Source organism: Trachymyrmex cornetzi, unplaced genomic scaffold, assembly GCF_001594075.2.
Source record: "Trachymyrmex cornetzi isolate Tcor2-1 unplaced genomic scaffold, Tcor1.1 scaffold375, whole genome shotgun sequence".
Taxonomy (NCBI): domain Eukaryota; kingdom Metazoa; phylum Arthropoda; class Insecta; order Hymenoptera; family Formicidae; genus Trachymyrmex; species Trachymyrmex cornetzi.
Genome location: NW_017298480.1, coordinates 253184 through 271142, shown reverse-complemented (window position 1 = coordinate 271142; position 17959 = coordinate 253184). Strand labels below are relative to the sequence as shown.

The window sequence follows — 17959 nt, the reverse complement described above, 5'->3', positions numbered from 1 at the left end:
ATTATCTATGCTATCTACTATTTATTTACTATACCTGTTTATCTTTGTACTTACTGTTTATGCTATCTCCTTGCTATCTATCTTTACTTAATTATTTACTATCTATTTTTGCATCCTACGCGTCTGAAGTTACATCCTGAATAAATTTCTTACTAAATCAAATTATGCAATCTGTCGTAAATTAAAAAATTTACGGCAGATTGCATAATTTTTTAAATATTTTCTGCAAACTCCTGAGCAAGTGCCGCAAGGCACGCTTGCTAGTTTGTGGCAAATTTTTGACGAGTTGTGTCAGAATTTTTCCCCTAAAAACTACGCAAATGTAAAAATGGCCGAATAACTTCGACAAAAAAATATCCGCGGAGAAAATAGAGTACGTTGCGCACCCTCAGGTTACACAAAGCAATTCGTGTGTAACTAAAGTTGGAGAAGTAAGGAGCGTACTTATGGCAGATTCGTGTTACGATATGTCGCTCCGTAACGTGACTGCTACCATGTGCACGTAGCTTCTCGGTTAATTTAAAAAGTCTCGAAAAGTTACAACTTCTCTAAACGAGTATTTTTTCTGAAATATAATGTCAGTATGTTACCGATTATTTTTTAAATAATTATCTATTATTTTTTATCAAAATTATTAATAAACTAATTAATATTATAATCAAGTGGTTAATAATAAGAATTAAGAAACGAAAGACCATAAAACCACAGCACAAGTTGTTTTACGTGACATTTAATCTATTCAATATTTCAAAATTAGACGTTTCGGCCATTATCTGGCTATCTTCAGTAATTACAAAATCAATAAACGCATAGGATACAAAATTATAAACATCGCCGTTATTAATCTATTTAGTCAAATTTCCGAATCTTATCCGTATTATACGTGCGCATGTGTTCTGTGATGGATGAGGTTTATTGAAATTGTTTCGAATTGTGTGTCAATCAAGAGAATTTCCAGATTCTAATATACAAAAAATGTGATACAATTAATATCTTCTAAACTGATTAATACAAAATTAACTGCATTACCTGTTTTTTTTCCCAGCAATTCGTTAACATTTCTACTTTATCGTAGGCGCTTTGGCAGACAAATTGGAATATCATATTGAAAACGTATCGACATTGTGTATCATTGTTCTGTTGTGTGTCCGCTATATATGTGCGCGGCAATTTCGCGAAATTTCTAGATCTTTACTTAAGAGAGAGCGAGAAGGATCAAAGCTTGAACAGAGGTAGATAAACATCAGACAATCCTTCGATGTCGCTTTGCTTATTTATGCTTTTCGTTTGACTTTTTATATATATCATTTCCGATATTCTTCGTTTGTACAACGATTGTTCTTTATCTAAAATGCTGACATTCTCCCAATCTAATTCATGCTTATTATTTATTTGGTGTAGCGAGACAACAGACATTGCGTCAGTGGATCTTCTTCAGTTTAGAAGATATTAATTGTATTACATTTTTTGTATATTAGAATCTGGAAATTCTCTTGATTGACACATAATTCGAAACAAAAATTTCAATAAACCTCATCCATCACAGAAAACGTGCGCACGTAGAATACGGATAAGATTTGGAAATTTGACTAAATAGATTAATGACGGCGATATTTATAATTTTGTATCCTATGCGTTTATTGATTTTGTAATTACTGAAGATGGCCAGATAATGGCCAAAACGTCTAATTTTGAAATATTGAATAGATTAAATGTCACATAAAACAACTTGTGCTGTGGTTTTATGCTCTTTCGTTCCTTAATTTAAACTAATTAAGTTAATGTTAGTGTAGTTTGCTTTTGCACGCTAATGTTATTTTTGAGCCATTAAAAAACATTTTCACAAATCTCTCATTTGCGCATTGTGTATCGCTGATTCCAATTAACTCAATCTATTACTTTTGTTTTTAATATTATTAGATATTAAATTATTTGAAATAAAAAAATTATTCGATAAAAGATAATTGATTATTAAATATTATGCTTTTGCAATATTATAATAATTTATATTATATAAATTAGAAATTATTAATTTTGTATAAAAAAATTATTATAAAAGTTAAAGTTTTAATGTTTAAAAAAATTTCTTCATGAATTAAATAGTCTTTCAATTTCAACACGTTTGAGATAAGCGCATCAAATTTTTTCTTAACATGTCCCCGCGTGTTCGTACACACAATCATTCTAGTTTATTTTATATGAAAATTAAATTCTTTGTATAAAAAGTAATAATTTCTATATAACTGCTCGATAGATTGCTATATTTAATTTCATTATTGTTTCTTTCTTCTCAGAGCCGCTCAGAATGGAAAGATTATTTAATGAAAATCGATACAGTAATTGAGGAAGCCATCAGATTGTGTTTGAAGAATTCTTTGACCATCATGTTCGAAGCTCTTCATGGTACTGACACGACAGGACCCTCACCTCTTCTATTAATGCAAGCGGATATTATCGATAACAAAGTATGTCCATAACTATGCATAACATGTATAACATGCCATGCAACAGTATTACATTGTTTCATCATAAAGTTCTTGCGTATGTGGAGTGATAATAATAATTTAACATTTTTCAATCTGACGATACGACAAAAATACTTTAGCTAATTATTTTGTAGTTACTTATTAGGAAAAAAGACACAGGAAATACGAGCAGAAGCTCTAAGTAGTTTATGGATTTATCTAGATAAGCTTTATGCCGAACCTCTTGGAGATAGCTACAGTGATAGGAAACATTTTGAATATTTTACTGGAGCCTTTGAAAGATGTCTCGCGGCTAGTTAAGAAGTTTAAAATGCTTCCAGATAAGAGTTTACCCTTTTCGAAGTTATATAAAGTGGACAAAGAATTGATTGAACTCCAACAAAGACTCAATGATGGTGTTGTATCATGGAGCTTCCCATGTCTTCCTTCATAGTTCTATTTTTAATTGCATTTATATTGATTATCGTAATATAGTTATTAATAATCTTTTAATTAAAATTGCTTTAAATCATTTTTATCAGAAATTGACCTCAATTTAGAATTCCTACTTAAATTTAATTTTTTAAAATTCAATGAGGAAATACTTTGTTACGTACACTATTAATATGTAATTTTAATACGATATTAACTTATCAATTTTGATTTAATGTTACCTTTAATTTTATTACTATATTGATCTATCAATTTGCAGAAGTAAGTCACTGCTTTGTTCAAGTACAAAGTTATATCAAGATCTGGGAACCTTTCAAAGACATGTGGGAAGTGAATAAAGACTTATACATACAAAGGTAACGTAATAAGTTTACCATAAAAAAATATATTTAAAATGACTTTTCGCTTGTATAACAATTCAGAAAGCTTATCCAGGAACTGTTATTTGTATTTAACGTGTTACTTGATTTATGTAAACAGCTGCTACAGATTGCAGCTATAATATTTATTTAAAAATAGTTTAATTTTTTGTAAATTTTGTTTAAAGTAACAAGGAACAAAGAGGGCATTAGCAATTCATTTTTATATGTTACATAATTTTAATTTGCATAAATATGCAATTTAAGTTTCTGTATAAAACTACTTTGCTTATTATTTATTTTGTAAATTAGATATGAAAAGTTGAAACCAACAGCGGCATCCTTCGACGCGGACATAAGTAAATACCTCGAGGTGATGAATAACATCCAACTACAGGAAACGATGGCGACAGTGCATTTTCTAGATATAAATTTTGATGGATTGAAAGCCACTATCATCGAACATTGTTCAATCTGGCAACAGAAACTCACCGCACTTTTATTACGCATGACCGATGCAATGGTCGACCACGTTTATCATTACATCGCTGAAAATTCTACAAAGTTAGTTGCCCGCATAGGTTGTTATTCAAAGCGGAAAGAAGATTGCGTTTAGGATTTAAAAAAATGCAATCTGGAAAAAGGATTGCGGGAAAAAATCATTTTATATCTTAGAGATTTTTATTCGTATATCTTTAGGCTTTAGGTAATAGTTTTTTTGTGATGTGATAAAAGGAATTTAAAGCATGTTAAATCACATAAAGTTTTTTTTACAGACAATTATTGGAGAGCTGCATAAATTATTAATAAAATTCATATTTAAATACTCATCTGAAACTACAAAGAGAAAAACACACACATAAATTTATTCCCATTTTCAATTCAAAAGAATTAACTAGTCCGCGCGTACATTATTTCTATGCTCATTACTATGCTGAAAATTCTTTCCTAGAGTGTCTGCGTGATCATGTATTCCATTCTATTGCATAATTGAATCCTTCAGTTATATTCGTTTTCAGTCCTCGATCGATACTATTAATGTAAATTTCCTCAAGCTGAGCGGAACATTGGAGAGGCGTTGCTCGCGAGGCGTTACTCCCATAAATCCTGTCGCGGGGCCTTTTTGAATTTCGAACTGAATCGTACGTGAATTCATTCGTTTGCAGAATAACGAAGGAACCGACGGATCTCATCAGCATGCAATCCGCGCTGCAATTGTTCGAGAGGCTCACCGCCGAGATTCCAAAAGAGGAGGAAGAGTTCCCCAAGATCCAGGAGCAATGCCAAACTTTGGGTAAACCTCTAAATGTTTCTCTGTGCTAAATAAGGAGGTCGATGCTCTATAAAATCGGTTAAGATCCATGTATTATTGCTCAAGAATGTGCAACACAATTTGCAAGTTTTGTAAACGTATTAGCGTTACTAGAGACATGTGGGCTATAATTTCAAATTTCATGTTTAATTACAAATAAATTCTGAAGGAACATTAATTGTCTTAATCTATTTACATTCATTTAATTATAAATAAGTATGCATTCTTATAGTACATCATAGAAGAGAGAGAGAGAGAGAGAGAGAGAAAGAGAGAACGTATAATTTATTATTTCCAGAAAAATACGAAGTGCCTCTGACTTACGAGTTCAAGAGAAAATTAAAAGACATCGACCGCTCCTGGACAGCTTACTTGGAGTTACTTGCCACGTGCGAAGTTACTTTGCTTGAAAAAAAGGTACAATATTCTCCCGGTATAAAAGAAAACTTCTTGAAACTTCATAATAAAAAATTGAGTTGCGTCGACGTCGGCGTCAACGCTATCTAAAAAGGAAAATGAGATGTCAATTAATACTTTCCCAATTTTTTGACGTTACTTCACCGCGCATTAGAAATTCTTATATAATTAAAAAAATTAGTTTTACATAGTAAGAACATTCGGGTATTTACAAAGTTAAAGTTAGTTGATAAAAAAACGTAAAAAGCAGAATGCAAATTTCTTACTGTTTGATAATTATAATGATATAAATTACCTATAATTTTTAATGAAATAAAATTCAACATTTAACTTGGAAATAAATCCTAGATTTTTATATCCCAACGGCGAAAAAATATTAATTGTTGTAAAATATTTTTTCGTATAGGTATCTATTATTTAACATATTTTTTTTCTTTTTTAATAACTATTCTTTATGAACTTTCAAATATGCGGTTCTATCAAAAACTTGCAATAAAAAGATATTATGTTCATTAAAATTTTTATTTTTTTAAATGATATTGTCATAATAAGCTACTTATAAATGTTTTTATATTTAGTTTAATTTTTGTTTGGTTTCTACTTTTTGTAGAAAATTCTAATTAAATCAATATCTATAATATTCTGAAATATTTAAAAAATCGAAAAACACAATCAGTAATATACAATATATTATAAATAGTAATTTTAATTGGTATGTAAAAACACTTCAAGTGATCGTTTACATAAAAGGACTCAGGTGATTGCACCGGATTAGTAAAACATGTTAACAGATAAAAAAATATCTTAGATATTATCTTAAGATATTAGAAATCTCAAATTTTGCACATGTAAATATTTATATAATAAGGGTAGTCTTTTTAACTATTAATTATTGTCTTAATACAACCGTAGGAAGAATTTAAACAAATATTGCTAACTGATTCGACGATGTTTGAAGAAGTTGTATCCTCCTTAATACGCAAATTTAACGATACGGGGCCTTTCACATCTGACTGGAATTCAAAAGGTAAATTGGTTTACATATTCTTATCCAATGTGTAAATTCACGTTTGTCGTGAGATAAAGTCGAGTAGCTGCATAAATCAACTGCCATATCTTTTCGAGCGCTCCCCTCGAGACAGTGTATATCTTGCGTTAGAACAATATCTTGCAATCTATAATGGATTTGCATGACAATGAATGGCGTAAAATATTATTCACCATTTTAAAGGAGGATGTTAAAAAAAGACCGATTTTTGCTTCCTGAATACGTTAAAATCTACCCTTTTTTGGAGGATATTAAAAAAGGTTCGATTTTTGTCTAAAAGAATGTAAGTAAAAGAAATAGTGTTTTTTGTAGATTTTGACTTCCTGAATATGATAAAATTATTAAAAAGTTTGTGGCATTTGGGGAACACCTTGAAAAGTGAGTAAGAATATTGAAATTTGTTCAAATATATCATGTTCATGTTCAATTTTCAAGGTATTCTCTATCGATCTTGAACTTTTTATTAACATTATCGTATTCAGGAAGTCAAAATCTATGTTCATGTTCAATTTTCAAGGTATTCTCTATCGATCTTGAACTTTTTATTAACATTATCGTATTTAGGAAGTCAAAAAACGGTATTTCTTTTACTTATACCTTTATGAACAAAAATTGACCTCTCTTTAACATTCTTCTTTGATATTAGATAAAAATATTTATTATTTCATAATATTTTATTTTGAAATTTAAGAAGAAAAAAGTATATAAGAAGAAAAGGAGAATAAAACACAAAGTATTCAGGATATCAGACAAAAACTTTTGATAAGAATATTTTACAACTTATTTGTTATAATGGGTTAAACGCTAGAAAAAGTAACCGTAGTAATAGCGATAATTTGAAATATAATCGTGAAAATTTAAAAAAAAAATAGAACAGAAGTTCCAACGAGTACCTTTCCTATCGCAGAGTGCAAACGTGCTATTTATTCATAGCACGCTTTTTGCACCACGTCCAACTGTTTGAAATGCGTTTGTCGATTCCGGATCGGTTTTTTTCACGTGAACTTTGTCTTTATAAACACACGAGCAACCATTATGGTAATCTCGTGTATGCTTGGCTACAAGCGTTAAGTGAATTAATGCAGCAACTTATCAGGAAAAAAAATTAATTGATTTTAATCTGGTGTATTGTTCATCGAGAATGTTGCTTTATTTTATCTATAATGCAGTTATCTTACGGTATTATTATGTTGCTGTTACAGACGCTTTAAATTGGATAACTGTCTTCTGGAAGGAAATACATTCCTTGAGAGACAGGGAAAGTCTGTTAAAATCACAGCTGACAATTTTTGGCATAAATTACCCGGATTCGCGAGAACTAGAGCAACTCGATAAAGTAAATGTCGTTCGTATATACCATCTTCGTGCACTTGCACGTGCTTATTCGACTTTTCGATGCTTTTCTACTTGTGAAGGATGTAGCAGTGATCGAATTGGTGTGGCAATTGACGGACGAATGGAACGACGCTTGGGAACGTTACAAAACCGGAAATTTCTGGACGATAGAATTGGAAGAGATGGACACAACCGCTAATATCCTTCTACGGAAACTCACGAAACTCTGCAGGGAGCTCAAAGAAAAGAATTGGGAGATCGTCGAGAATACCAGGTGCGACCCAGTTGTAATCCAATTTCGAACGCGCGGTAAATATGTGCCGCTTTCGTGCATTTTTCACGAGGCGCAAAGTAGTGTTTGCGAGCCATCCTTTAGCAGGATGTCAATTTATCGGTTCGCGAAAACTAGAAACCGGTCAGCCGCGTATAAACTGCACTCGTACGATGGATAGCCATTTTTCAAAATGACAGCAAGATGAGAGGGCTCGTGCACAGGGACGTAATCGACAATAATTGTTGATGATTGGTTGGAACATCAAATATCAAACGTTGTAGCGAGTGGACCTTTTTGCTGGATATTTTTTTTGTAGCATATGCGAGAAATCCAAAAAAAAGTTTATTGATTTAGAAGGTACGTATGTATCACCAATTAAACAACGCCAGTAAAAACAATTATACGTTTTTGTTCTCTTTGTTTTTTTTTTTTTTTTTTTCATAAGCAGCATATTTAGACCAATGCAGTACTTCGCAAGAAATAACGCAAAGGACAAATATGCTTAATCCCACGTGTTACAGCAGCGCTTATTAACCTTTGCACTGCTAAAGCGCACGGTTTACGTGAACTGCCAAGCATACTTGTACCACTCCTTTCGACGATACTTTTTGAAACTATCAGAGTGCACGTTCTATAAATGGCTATGTAATTTCCAGTAGCTAAAATTTAACTTATTTTACTAAACATATAAAAATAAAACGAAAATATAAAATACATTTTTTTTAGAATATATAGAAGAAAAAACATTCTTCATATAGAGAAACATTTATAAACTGTCACTATAAGTTCGAAATAAAAAAAGATTAATTTATTTTTCGATTTACTTTTAATTTATATTTAATTAATGTTATTACAGTTCTTTAATATAAGCTTTAAACAGTGTTACAAGCTTTATAATTAACAAGTGATATTAACAGATATATCAATTAGATCAAATTATGATAAGTGTTTTTTATATATTTTTATTTTCATAAATACCTTTTAAAATATATACACATCGTTCTCTTACTTTAAAAATGACACAACCAAAAAAATTAAGTGTTTTAGAAAAAGAAGAAAACTATATTTTTCAACTTGTTAGTTTTACTTGTTAATTGAAAAAATTAAAAATTGTAAATGAAACTGAATTACTATAAAAGATAATATTATCTTGTAATTAAATCGTGTTTAAATTGTATTGAATTTATATTTTTAGAATCTTTTAAAATAATATATATTAATAAAAACAACAGAGATATAATAATTCTTTTTATATAATTCATTATACTGAAGAGCGTATATTTAGGTCGAGGGTCGATAAATTTCGACATACATTACCGCTAATAACGGTACTGAAGAATCCGGCGATAAAACCGAGACATTGGAAACGGGTTAAAGATACGATCTCTCAAGATTTCGATGAGACGTCGAAAGACTTTACCCTAGATGCAATTATTAGAATGCAAATGCATAATTTTGCGGAGCAGATTAGCGAAATTTCTAACGCGGCTACGATGGAGCTCGCCATTGAAGTCGTAAGTCGTCGTTAATGATAAGAGTCGTTATAATATATTAATCGTAAAACAGTATTTTGTAAAATGATCATACGAATTTAATGTGACGAACATTTCAGGGACTCCAACATATTAAGGAAACTTGGGAAGCGATGCCGATTACAATGATCCCGTACAAAGACAGAGGAATATATAAATTGAAAGCTATAAGCGACTTAATTCAGACTTTGGAAGATCATCAGGTGCAACTTTCGTCCATGAAGTCAACGAGGTGCATTACACTTGCTAAACGAATTTTCGCGTTTACATTTCTAATGATACTAAATTAAGTTAGCTATATTGAATTTTCTCAGGTTCGTAGAACCATTTGCTCAGGAAGTCGAGTACTGGGAGCAGACTCTGTCGACGATCGGCGAAGTTTTGGAAATGTTGTTGGTACTACAGAGAGGATATATGTACCTTGACAATGTATTCACCACCGAGGATATCAAGAAACAACTTCCAAAGGAGACGGACGATTTTGACAAAGTGACAAGCGAGTTGGCTGAGCATACGTCAAGGATGGCTTCCCATGGTTTGGCGTTGCCAGCCACTCATATACCACGTATGTATCAAAGAAACGTTTCGAGAAAGAACTTGTACATTATAACATGACATTATCCTAATTAAATTTTTTAAAAAAACTTGTACGGATTGTGTATTTTATCGCGTGCACACGAATAAAAATTTTACGAGTTTACGCAGCGCAGTTTAATTCTTTGAAGAGAAAAATTTAAACAAGAATGTCCAATTTATATATTTGCAATAAAATTTTTGACAAGTATACATTTATACTTTAAAAATTTGTAAGAATTTGTAGCAATCACTATTTAACGGTATTATAATTCTAATATCTAGAATAGAATATTCAATTTACGTTATTGAAGTCTTTACATTATATTTCCTAATTGACCTAATTAATGTAACACGAATTATCGCCAGAGTTCTATCCCTCATTGTCATTTATTTATGTTTTACGTATTTCAACTTCTATTATATCTTTATCTTCAACTTTAAAAATTTATCGAATTATGCATGGTTAATTTAACAAATATTTAAGAAGTTAAAAAATGCAATTGGTATATAAGAAGATAAAAATTCTTGTAGCATTATAAATGTTCTTCATTCTCTATATAAAGTTCAACATAATATTTTTACAAAAAAGCGTTTGTGTTAATTGTAAGTACAAGGTGTGTGAAATATAATTAATTAATCACACAAAAAAGGTTATTAAATCAGGCATTTTATATATTTACCGTGCACGATCATACTGAACGTTGAACTATATAGAATTAAAATTAAGCTAGTACCGAGTCTGAGTATTAATGTAAATGGATACGTACAAAACGTCTGTCCGTTTTTGGTGCTAAAAATAGAGAAGGCGAAAGAGTGACAGAGAGAGAGAGAGAGAGAGAGAGAGAGGGTAAAAAAAAGGATAAAAAATCGAGTGACGCGTACGCGTACTGTAAAATAATGTAAATCTATTCTATTGAAAGCATTTGCATTTTTTCTCCGCTCTCCATCACGGCGATCCTGTTAGCTGGCTTGCTGGAAGTCCTGAACAAACTCAACGACAAGTTGGAGGCGTTGCAACTGGCGCTCGAGCAGTACCTGGAGACCAAGAGACGCGTATTTCCAAGACTCTACTTCGTCTCAAACGACGATACGTTGGAGATCCTGGCCCATTCTAAACGACCGGACCTCATGCAGCCAAACATCAGGAAACTCTTCGTGAACATCAAGTCCTTGAAGCTCGGCAGGGTATTCACCGCTAGCCACTTGTTCTTGTTTTCTCTGCATAAACGCACAGTCCCCAAGACCCTTGATATCGAAACTCTTTCGTTTTCAGTCGCTGACTGGGAAACATGTGGCTGATGGTATGTACTCAAATGATGAAGAGTACATTGAATTTATTGAGCCGGTTTTCTTGGAGGGACAAGTCGAGTATTGGCTACGTGATCTTGGTGAGTTCGTTTCTATAATAACTTTCTTAGGGAATAATAAATTAATATATCAAATATTTGATCAAGAATTTGATTAAAAACGACTTGGAACCCATCTCGACTTAATCTCAAAATCCGATTATCTTGTATGACACATAGTAGTTACTGTTCTGTAAGTTTAAGTATTATCTTCATAAATCCTATTTCCTGTTACCTCATTGGAATCTACACGCATGAACGCGTGCACAAGTTGAGAAAATATGTACGTGAGAATTTATAAGATCGTAAATTGCTTTTTGCAAAATCGAAAATGGCATTTCCACCACTTGAAATATGGAAGCGACAAACTTCTTTTATATGCACGTCGTAGAAAACTAGGAGAAAGATCAGCGACGTGTGAACGCGGTTTCATCAAATATTTACAGTATCATGTGGTATGCTCAGCACCGAGTGACATTTACAACAGTGTACATTCGCTGCGTGTAAATAAAAGCCAACGTGGAAAATTGACCATAATTTATGCTCAATCCCGACATTGGCCCTCGCTAGCCGTAAATTATCCTGGGGCACGGTGGCGTGCAACTTCGATTTCTGTTAGCGAGAGATAAAAATGCGCGAACGAAATAGCGCGAACGGGTGAAGAGTGAGGGAGAGACCAGTAGGTGAGAGGGTGGGAATTTGCAGCGGGAGATGCATTCGTGAATAAAACGGTGGCAATTGCAGAGGCCGCGATGAGAGTGACCCTGCGCGAAGTGTTGAGGCAGTGTCGGACAGCGCTGCGAAAAATGCTCACGAAACGCGACAGGTGGGTGAAAGAATGGCCGGGCCAGCCGAGCATTACGTCCACTCAAATCCAATGGACGAGCGACTGCACGCGCACCCTGCTGCACTGCAAGTGAGTGCCCGTTGCCTATGAGAAATTTAGCTACGTTAGTTATGGAACGTGAGGCGGACAGGGCCGTTGAAGCTGACTCGAGCTTGAAGCTTGAATCGAGTCGGCCGAAGGCCACGACGCGGCGGCTCGAAAAGGGTGGAAACGGGATAAACGTGAGGGCGGTTCTGATGGACACCGAGACGAGTCAGAGGAAACGGGACGGCGAGATGGTGCGATGTATATGAGTGAGAAAGGGCCTTCCTACACGGTAGAAGGATGGCCGAGGGAGACAGGAGACACGGCAACTCTAATAAGAGAAATTTTGCATATTCTACGTCTCGTCGTGCGATCCGACGACGGCACCTCGGGCAGCAGCGCTCTTCCTCTCTCATTTGCATATACTAGCCGTACCGCGAATAATTTAACCCATACCTACAACGGTATCCCTACCTCCCGAATAAAATCCCTCCCGTCCCGGGTCTCTCCTGTAATGCTCATGTTACGCGAGGCCCAACATACATACCTTTCTTTTGCACGAGTGTCTCGGAAAAAGAACGCGAAAGACGGCGCACGTGGTCGGAAAAAATAGGGACTCGCTAGATGCGTCGGACGGCACGAAACAATATTGCTAAAAGTGTATTGCAATGCTACGTCGTCATCTTACTCTTATTTCAGTTTACGCGTTGAACTTTACAAGAACATGAGAAACCTTATGTTAATAATTTTGTAGAGAGAGAAGGCGACAATATTCACATTACTTTAACAATATTTTTTAAGAAAGATATAAACATAATTTTCTCCAGGTTTTTAGAAGCTTTTTTAAAAAAAAGGCGAGTGGATAAATTATATAGGGTGTACATATAATAAACTTTCAATATTTTGAAAAATGATGAGAAATGAAAATAAATACACATACTTATTTTTGTAAAAGGTGACTAAAAAAATTTCTTACGGAAATATTATTAAACTTCCACATGAGCAGCTTTAGTAAAACTCCAAGTACGTTTCCTGGTCACTTCGTTCTCTTGATATTATTCCCTTGGATTGCTTTTTCTGAAGGTAAATCAAGGACAATAGTTCATTCCATCAAGATACCGAACGTGAATGTTTTGCGCAAATGAATTGCAGTCACTCTTAGTATCATAATTAGTGACATACTTTAGCGCACTTGGCGTAAAGTGGAATACCTGCTCGATATCCTTCCTCCATTATAGGTACACATGTGAAAATTTGGTATTTTTTGTAAAAAATTTGTTTAGTTACTCTTTACTATAAAATACCCCGAAACGTGTGTGTGTGTGTCTACGTTCATTTTTATTTTTAATTATTTAAAAATACCAAAGATATTCATTGTGTACACCCTGTATAAAGGTAGTGCTGCTGCAAAATTATACATTAGCTACTTCACTAAATCTAATTTGTTTTGATTTACCCACGCACTAAAGGCTGATGGACTCAAAGAAGCCGTTGCGAAAGTTGATGAAGAGGCAGACCCAGGCGTTAGACAAATACTCGGAAGCTATACGAGGCAATCTGAATAGGTTGGATCGATTAAAACTCAAGGCTATCGTCGTTATCGAGATACACGCGAGAGATGTCATCGAAAAGATGTACAAAATGAGTGAGTGTCAAATTCAATTCGTATGCTCTATCTTCACGATCATATCTTTTATCTTCGTGCAATATTCGTTCACTATGCGTTTTTGTTTCACCAACTTGTACTCAATGTGTACACGCGGATGTAACCAACAAATTACGGACTTTATAGAACCATGCGACGCAACCGCATCACGTCCTGGCATTATATCGTTGGCGATATGATGCACCGCAGTGAGGAAATGCCGGCGCGTTCCCTCTCGTAAATTTGTATATCGATAGTATCTCGAAAAAGAATACTGTAAAAAATATACTTATGTGACAGAGTGGATTTGTTTTTTTTTTTCAATATAAAATCTGCAAAAATATACTTCGAAAAGTTCTTCTCTTTTTATCACATAATAACTCTTTTATACGTGTTGATTCTTTTTCGCTGTAGTTCTTGCGGAAAAAACGGTTTTGCTGAAGTATTTAAATATTTAGCTAGATACAGATCTGGATATAATTTTGTTTGGACCATTAAATTAATTATGTAGAATGCTTAAATTGCGTGTTAAAATATCAAAATTTTCTGTAACATTGATTATCATACTTCAGATTCCTACGAAATTATTTTAATGGTCTAACAAAATTATTTTCAGGTTTGTATCCATTTGTGTATCTAACTAAATTTTTAGATACTTCAACGAATAAAAATTGTTCTTTTCATGTAAGATAATAATAATGCATTTACAATTTGAACTAATGTTTAAATTTCTTTTTCAAAAATTGCGGCATTTCAAATCTTTCTTTCCGTTTCGTAAACTAAAAAAAAAAAGAAGAAATTAGATTATTATACTTTTAGCAACATTAATATTGTAAAGCAATAGTTCGGCTATATAACATTTCTTGTACTTTTTTATTCTTATATGCTTTTTAGGGTGAACTTCCGAAAACGTCCAACGCCCGATTATCATGAATTTTGGTAGAAATACTCTAAATGACGTCAAATGAATGCTCTTGATTGGATTTTCACCGACAAGAAAGTTTAATGCCAATAATGTTTGAATGAAGTTATGGAAGTTTGTGCTTATTATGGGGTGAGGGTAAAATATGGTAAATATCGACAATAATGGAAGCAGCTCCGATGCTCTTGATCTTGACATATGTTTAGCATTGATTTAGAAGATATAGTAAATTAAAGTTCCATAATATGTAGAGGATAAGTTCGAAAAATAATATAAATTTTGTTTACTATATAGAACAAAAATTTTCTGCTTTAAAATATATTTTACTGTCCATGCGAAGCGACTCTCACCTCCCTCCTCCCCCTGCTTAAGGGGCGCACGACTTCCACAATTATACTGTCGCACGTGGGTTCTGACTTTCCACACGAAGCTACTCTCACCCCCCTCTACCCCGGCTTAAGGAGTGCACGACTTCCATAATTGTACTGTTGCACGTTTTGACTTTCCACATGAAGCGACTTTCACCCTACTCCCCTCCCTGCCAAAGGGATGCACGACTTTCATAATTGTACTGTTGCATATGGGTTTAACACAATAAATATTTTCCTTCTTTATACGCATCCTCTCCATTCAACTCCTATATAAACTGCGATAAACAGTGTAGTATATTGAAAATAATAAGAACAAACTTCTCCCTAACTTCATTGAAACATTTTTGGCATTAAACTTTCTTGTCGGTGAAAATCCATTCAAGGGCATTCATTTGACATCATTTAGAGTATTTCTGCCAAAATTCATGATAATCGGGTGTTGAACGTTTTCGGAACTTTATCCGTTTTTTACGTTAATCCAAATAAAAATAAACGGTAAATCGAAAAAAAGGCAAACTTTCTAAATTTTCCAGATTGTAAAGATGTGACTGATTTCGAGTGGCAGTCGCAGCTAAGATTTTATTGGGAAACGGATATCGAAGATTGCATTGTTCGACAAACAAACACTCGTTTCACATACGGACACGAATATCTGGGTAACACCGGAAGACTTGTAATAACTCCTCTGACTGATCGGTATGTTTCTCTAAATATTTCACTTAATTGGAAAAAGTTAAACAGATGTTCGTTTTACAATTGTTATTTTAATTATCTTCATTTTACTCTCTTCTAACAAGTAAATATTTGAAAAAGTATTATCAATTTATTTTTTAAGGTTTGATCTTTTATATTTAATTGTTTGGTGTAAAACTGAACAATCTTTACATACACAAAAAAACCTTATCCTTTTTTTAAATAGGTTCCCACGCATATATATATAACAAAACTTAGCTAAAATAAAAGATTATTGTTGAAAGATCAAAATGTTCAGAGATATACTCTTTGAAACATTGGATACATTGCACACATCGGCATATTTTGACATGAAATATGGAATATCTCTTAAACTATTAATTTTTTTATATAAACTGTATCTTAATATATTTATACACAAAATAATGAGATAAATCAATTGGTTTAAAAAAAACACATAGTAAAAAAAACACATAGTTTTTCAAAGAAATTATACATTTTGCAGTATGCAATTTTTAGAAAGCACCTTATTTAAATGCTTTATACGTTTTAATTTTTTATACCAATTGATTTATTCCATTATTCGGTGTATTAAGGTATAATAACCAAAAAATGAATATAGTGTATGAGATATTTCATATTTTATTTCAAGATGTCAAGATGCCAGAATAAAATATAAAATATCTCGTAAATTATTGATTTTTTATGACTCTACTTTAATACTTTTATATGCAAAATAATTAGAGAAATTATAATATATAAAAAAATGATTCTATCCTATTTTAAAAATAATGATAACCTTTATATGATCTTAAAAAATCGATTTGCTAATTCTGGCAGTCTTTTTTCAGCAGGATATTCAGTAGTCCATCATTCCTCTATCGATCAGTATGCAATTCATTATCATATACGAAAAGTCCAAAATAGCAAAGTTCTTTAATATTTGATTAGATATGAAAGTAAAATCTTGTGCAATTTTATTTGAAAATAAAATGCTACTTTCCGTTAAATTATCATTAAAAAAAAAAAGATTTTATCGAAGTACACGACATCGCCAATTCACTCAAACTTTTTTTTAGACAGTAAATACTCTGTAAAAATGTAAGTCGTCCAAGTGAATTTGTATGGTAAATACAAGTAATGGCATACGTACATGCACTCGATTGCGGAACCATTTGCAAAATTACTTTGTGATATTGCGTTGCGATGTATTTAGTCGGTCGCCGTACCCCGTTTAGCAATGTTGAAACAGAAGTTTCTCAGTGGTTATCGCTCGTGCGCTATAGTTAGTCACGTAGTTGGCACCAGATCGTGGCCAGCCGTAATTTCGTCTGTCACGCGCGTGGGTAACACACGACGGCGTGGGTAATGCTTACTGTTCGACACATTGGCGGTGTAATACAACCCTGGTTAGGTCAGCGAGGCTGACGATTACAGGGATTGCTTGACACCGTTCTACATATGTCCGATTAGGTAAAGTTTTAAGTGCGCCGTTGTATTTTAATGAGGGAACTTCTCGCGATACTGATCGCATCAAATAGTTCATGTTACATGATTAAGGCAAGGTCGTAAACTCACGATATACTTATCACGCATCATACTTCACGTAACTAGTTATCTTAGCGAACAACGTCATATGTGATAGAAGCAATGCAATGATCGTTTAATTCAAACAAGCTGTGAGGTGCTCCTTATACCCGGAAGAACTTAAATTTGAGAGACTATTATTTCAAAAGAACTTAAATATACTCGGAAAATTTTAATCCTAGCTATATACACTAGGGTCCCAAAAAATCCAGCAATTTGCTAAATCGAGATTTTTTTCGTGTTTTTGAACTTTTCTTTTTCTTTGAACCTATCTCTCGAAGCTCCTTAATTCTATCGACTTTGACATATCATGGACTTATTCCTTCATCAATTCTCCATCGATTGAAAAAAAATTAATTGTAATATATCCATTTTTACGGAAGTTATTGTAACAAATATGGATGGGGTCCCAGAAACCCAAGTGTGAATGTAAAGGTAAAAAAAGAGTGTATATAGCTAGGATTAAATCTGATGATACCGAATTATAAGAGAAAGTAATGTAGTCATAAAAAAATGTCAGAAGAGGACGGCTATATTTTTTATTATTTTTCTATTTTTCTTTTCTGTCTTTCGTATTTTATATAAATTATAAAATGTCTAGTAGGCATTATGTAACAATAATCATCCTGTCGCCATTTGTGTATTTATATTTTCATTTTTATGTAAAACTTATTCGTACGCAATAAATAAGATTAAATACTGTGCTATTCAGGGAATGGAAGTAACTCGTTACTTGTAACGAAGTTACAGTTA

The 17959-nt window shown here is 33.0% G+C and overlaps 1 protein-coding gene across 1 annotated transcript in view; it reads left to right on the top strand.

Moving 5' to 3' along the window:
* The window catches only part of kl-2 (dynein heavy chain 2, axonemal kl-2), a 58341-nt gene that overhangs the window by 8785 nt on the left and 31597 nt on the right, over positions 1–17959 (top strand). The window contains exons 9-25 of the mRNA XM_018511514.1: positions 2295–2465; positions 2689–2881; positions 3178–3274; positions 3590–3841; positions 4444–4571; positions 4888–5006; positions 5919–6033; positions 7257–7390; positions 7470–7663; positions 8949–9177; positions 9276–9427; positions 9510–9760; positions 10736–10956; positions 11045–11159; positions 11862–12033; positions 13458–13633; positions 15460–15622. Coding sequence (XP_018367016.1) covers positions 2295–2465; positions 2689–2881; positions 3178–3274; positions 3590–3841; positions 4444–4571; positions 4888–5006; positions 5919–6033; positions 7257–7390; positions 7470–7663; positions 8949–9177; positions 9276–9427; positions 9510–9760; positions 10736–10956; positions 11045–11159; positions 11862–12033; positions 13458–13633; positions 15460–15622 — 2882 coding nt within the window. The remainder of the gene's footprint in view (positions 1–2294; positions 2466–2688; positions 2882–3177; positions 3275–3589; positions 3842–4443; positions 4572–4887; positions 5007–5918; positions 6034–7256; positions 7391–7469; positions 7664–8948; positions 9178–9275; positions 9428–9509; positions 9761–10735; positions 10957–11044; positions 11160–11861; positions 12034–13457; positions 13634–15459; positions 15623–17959) is intronic.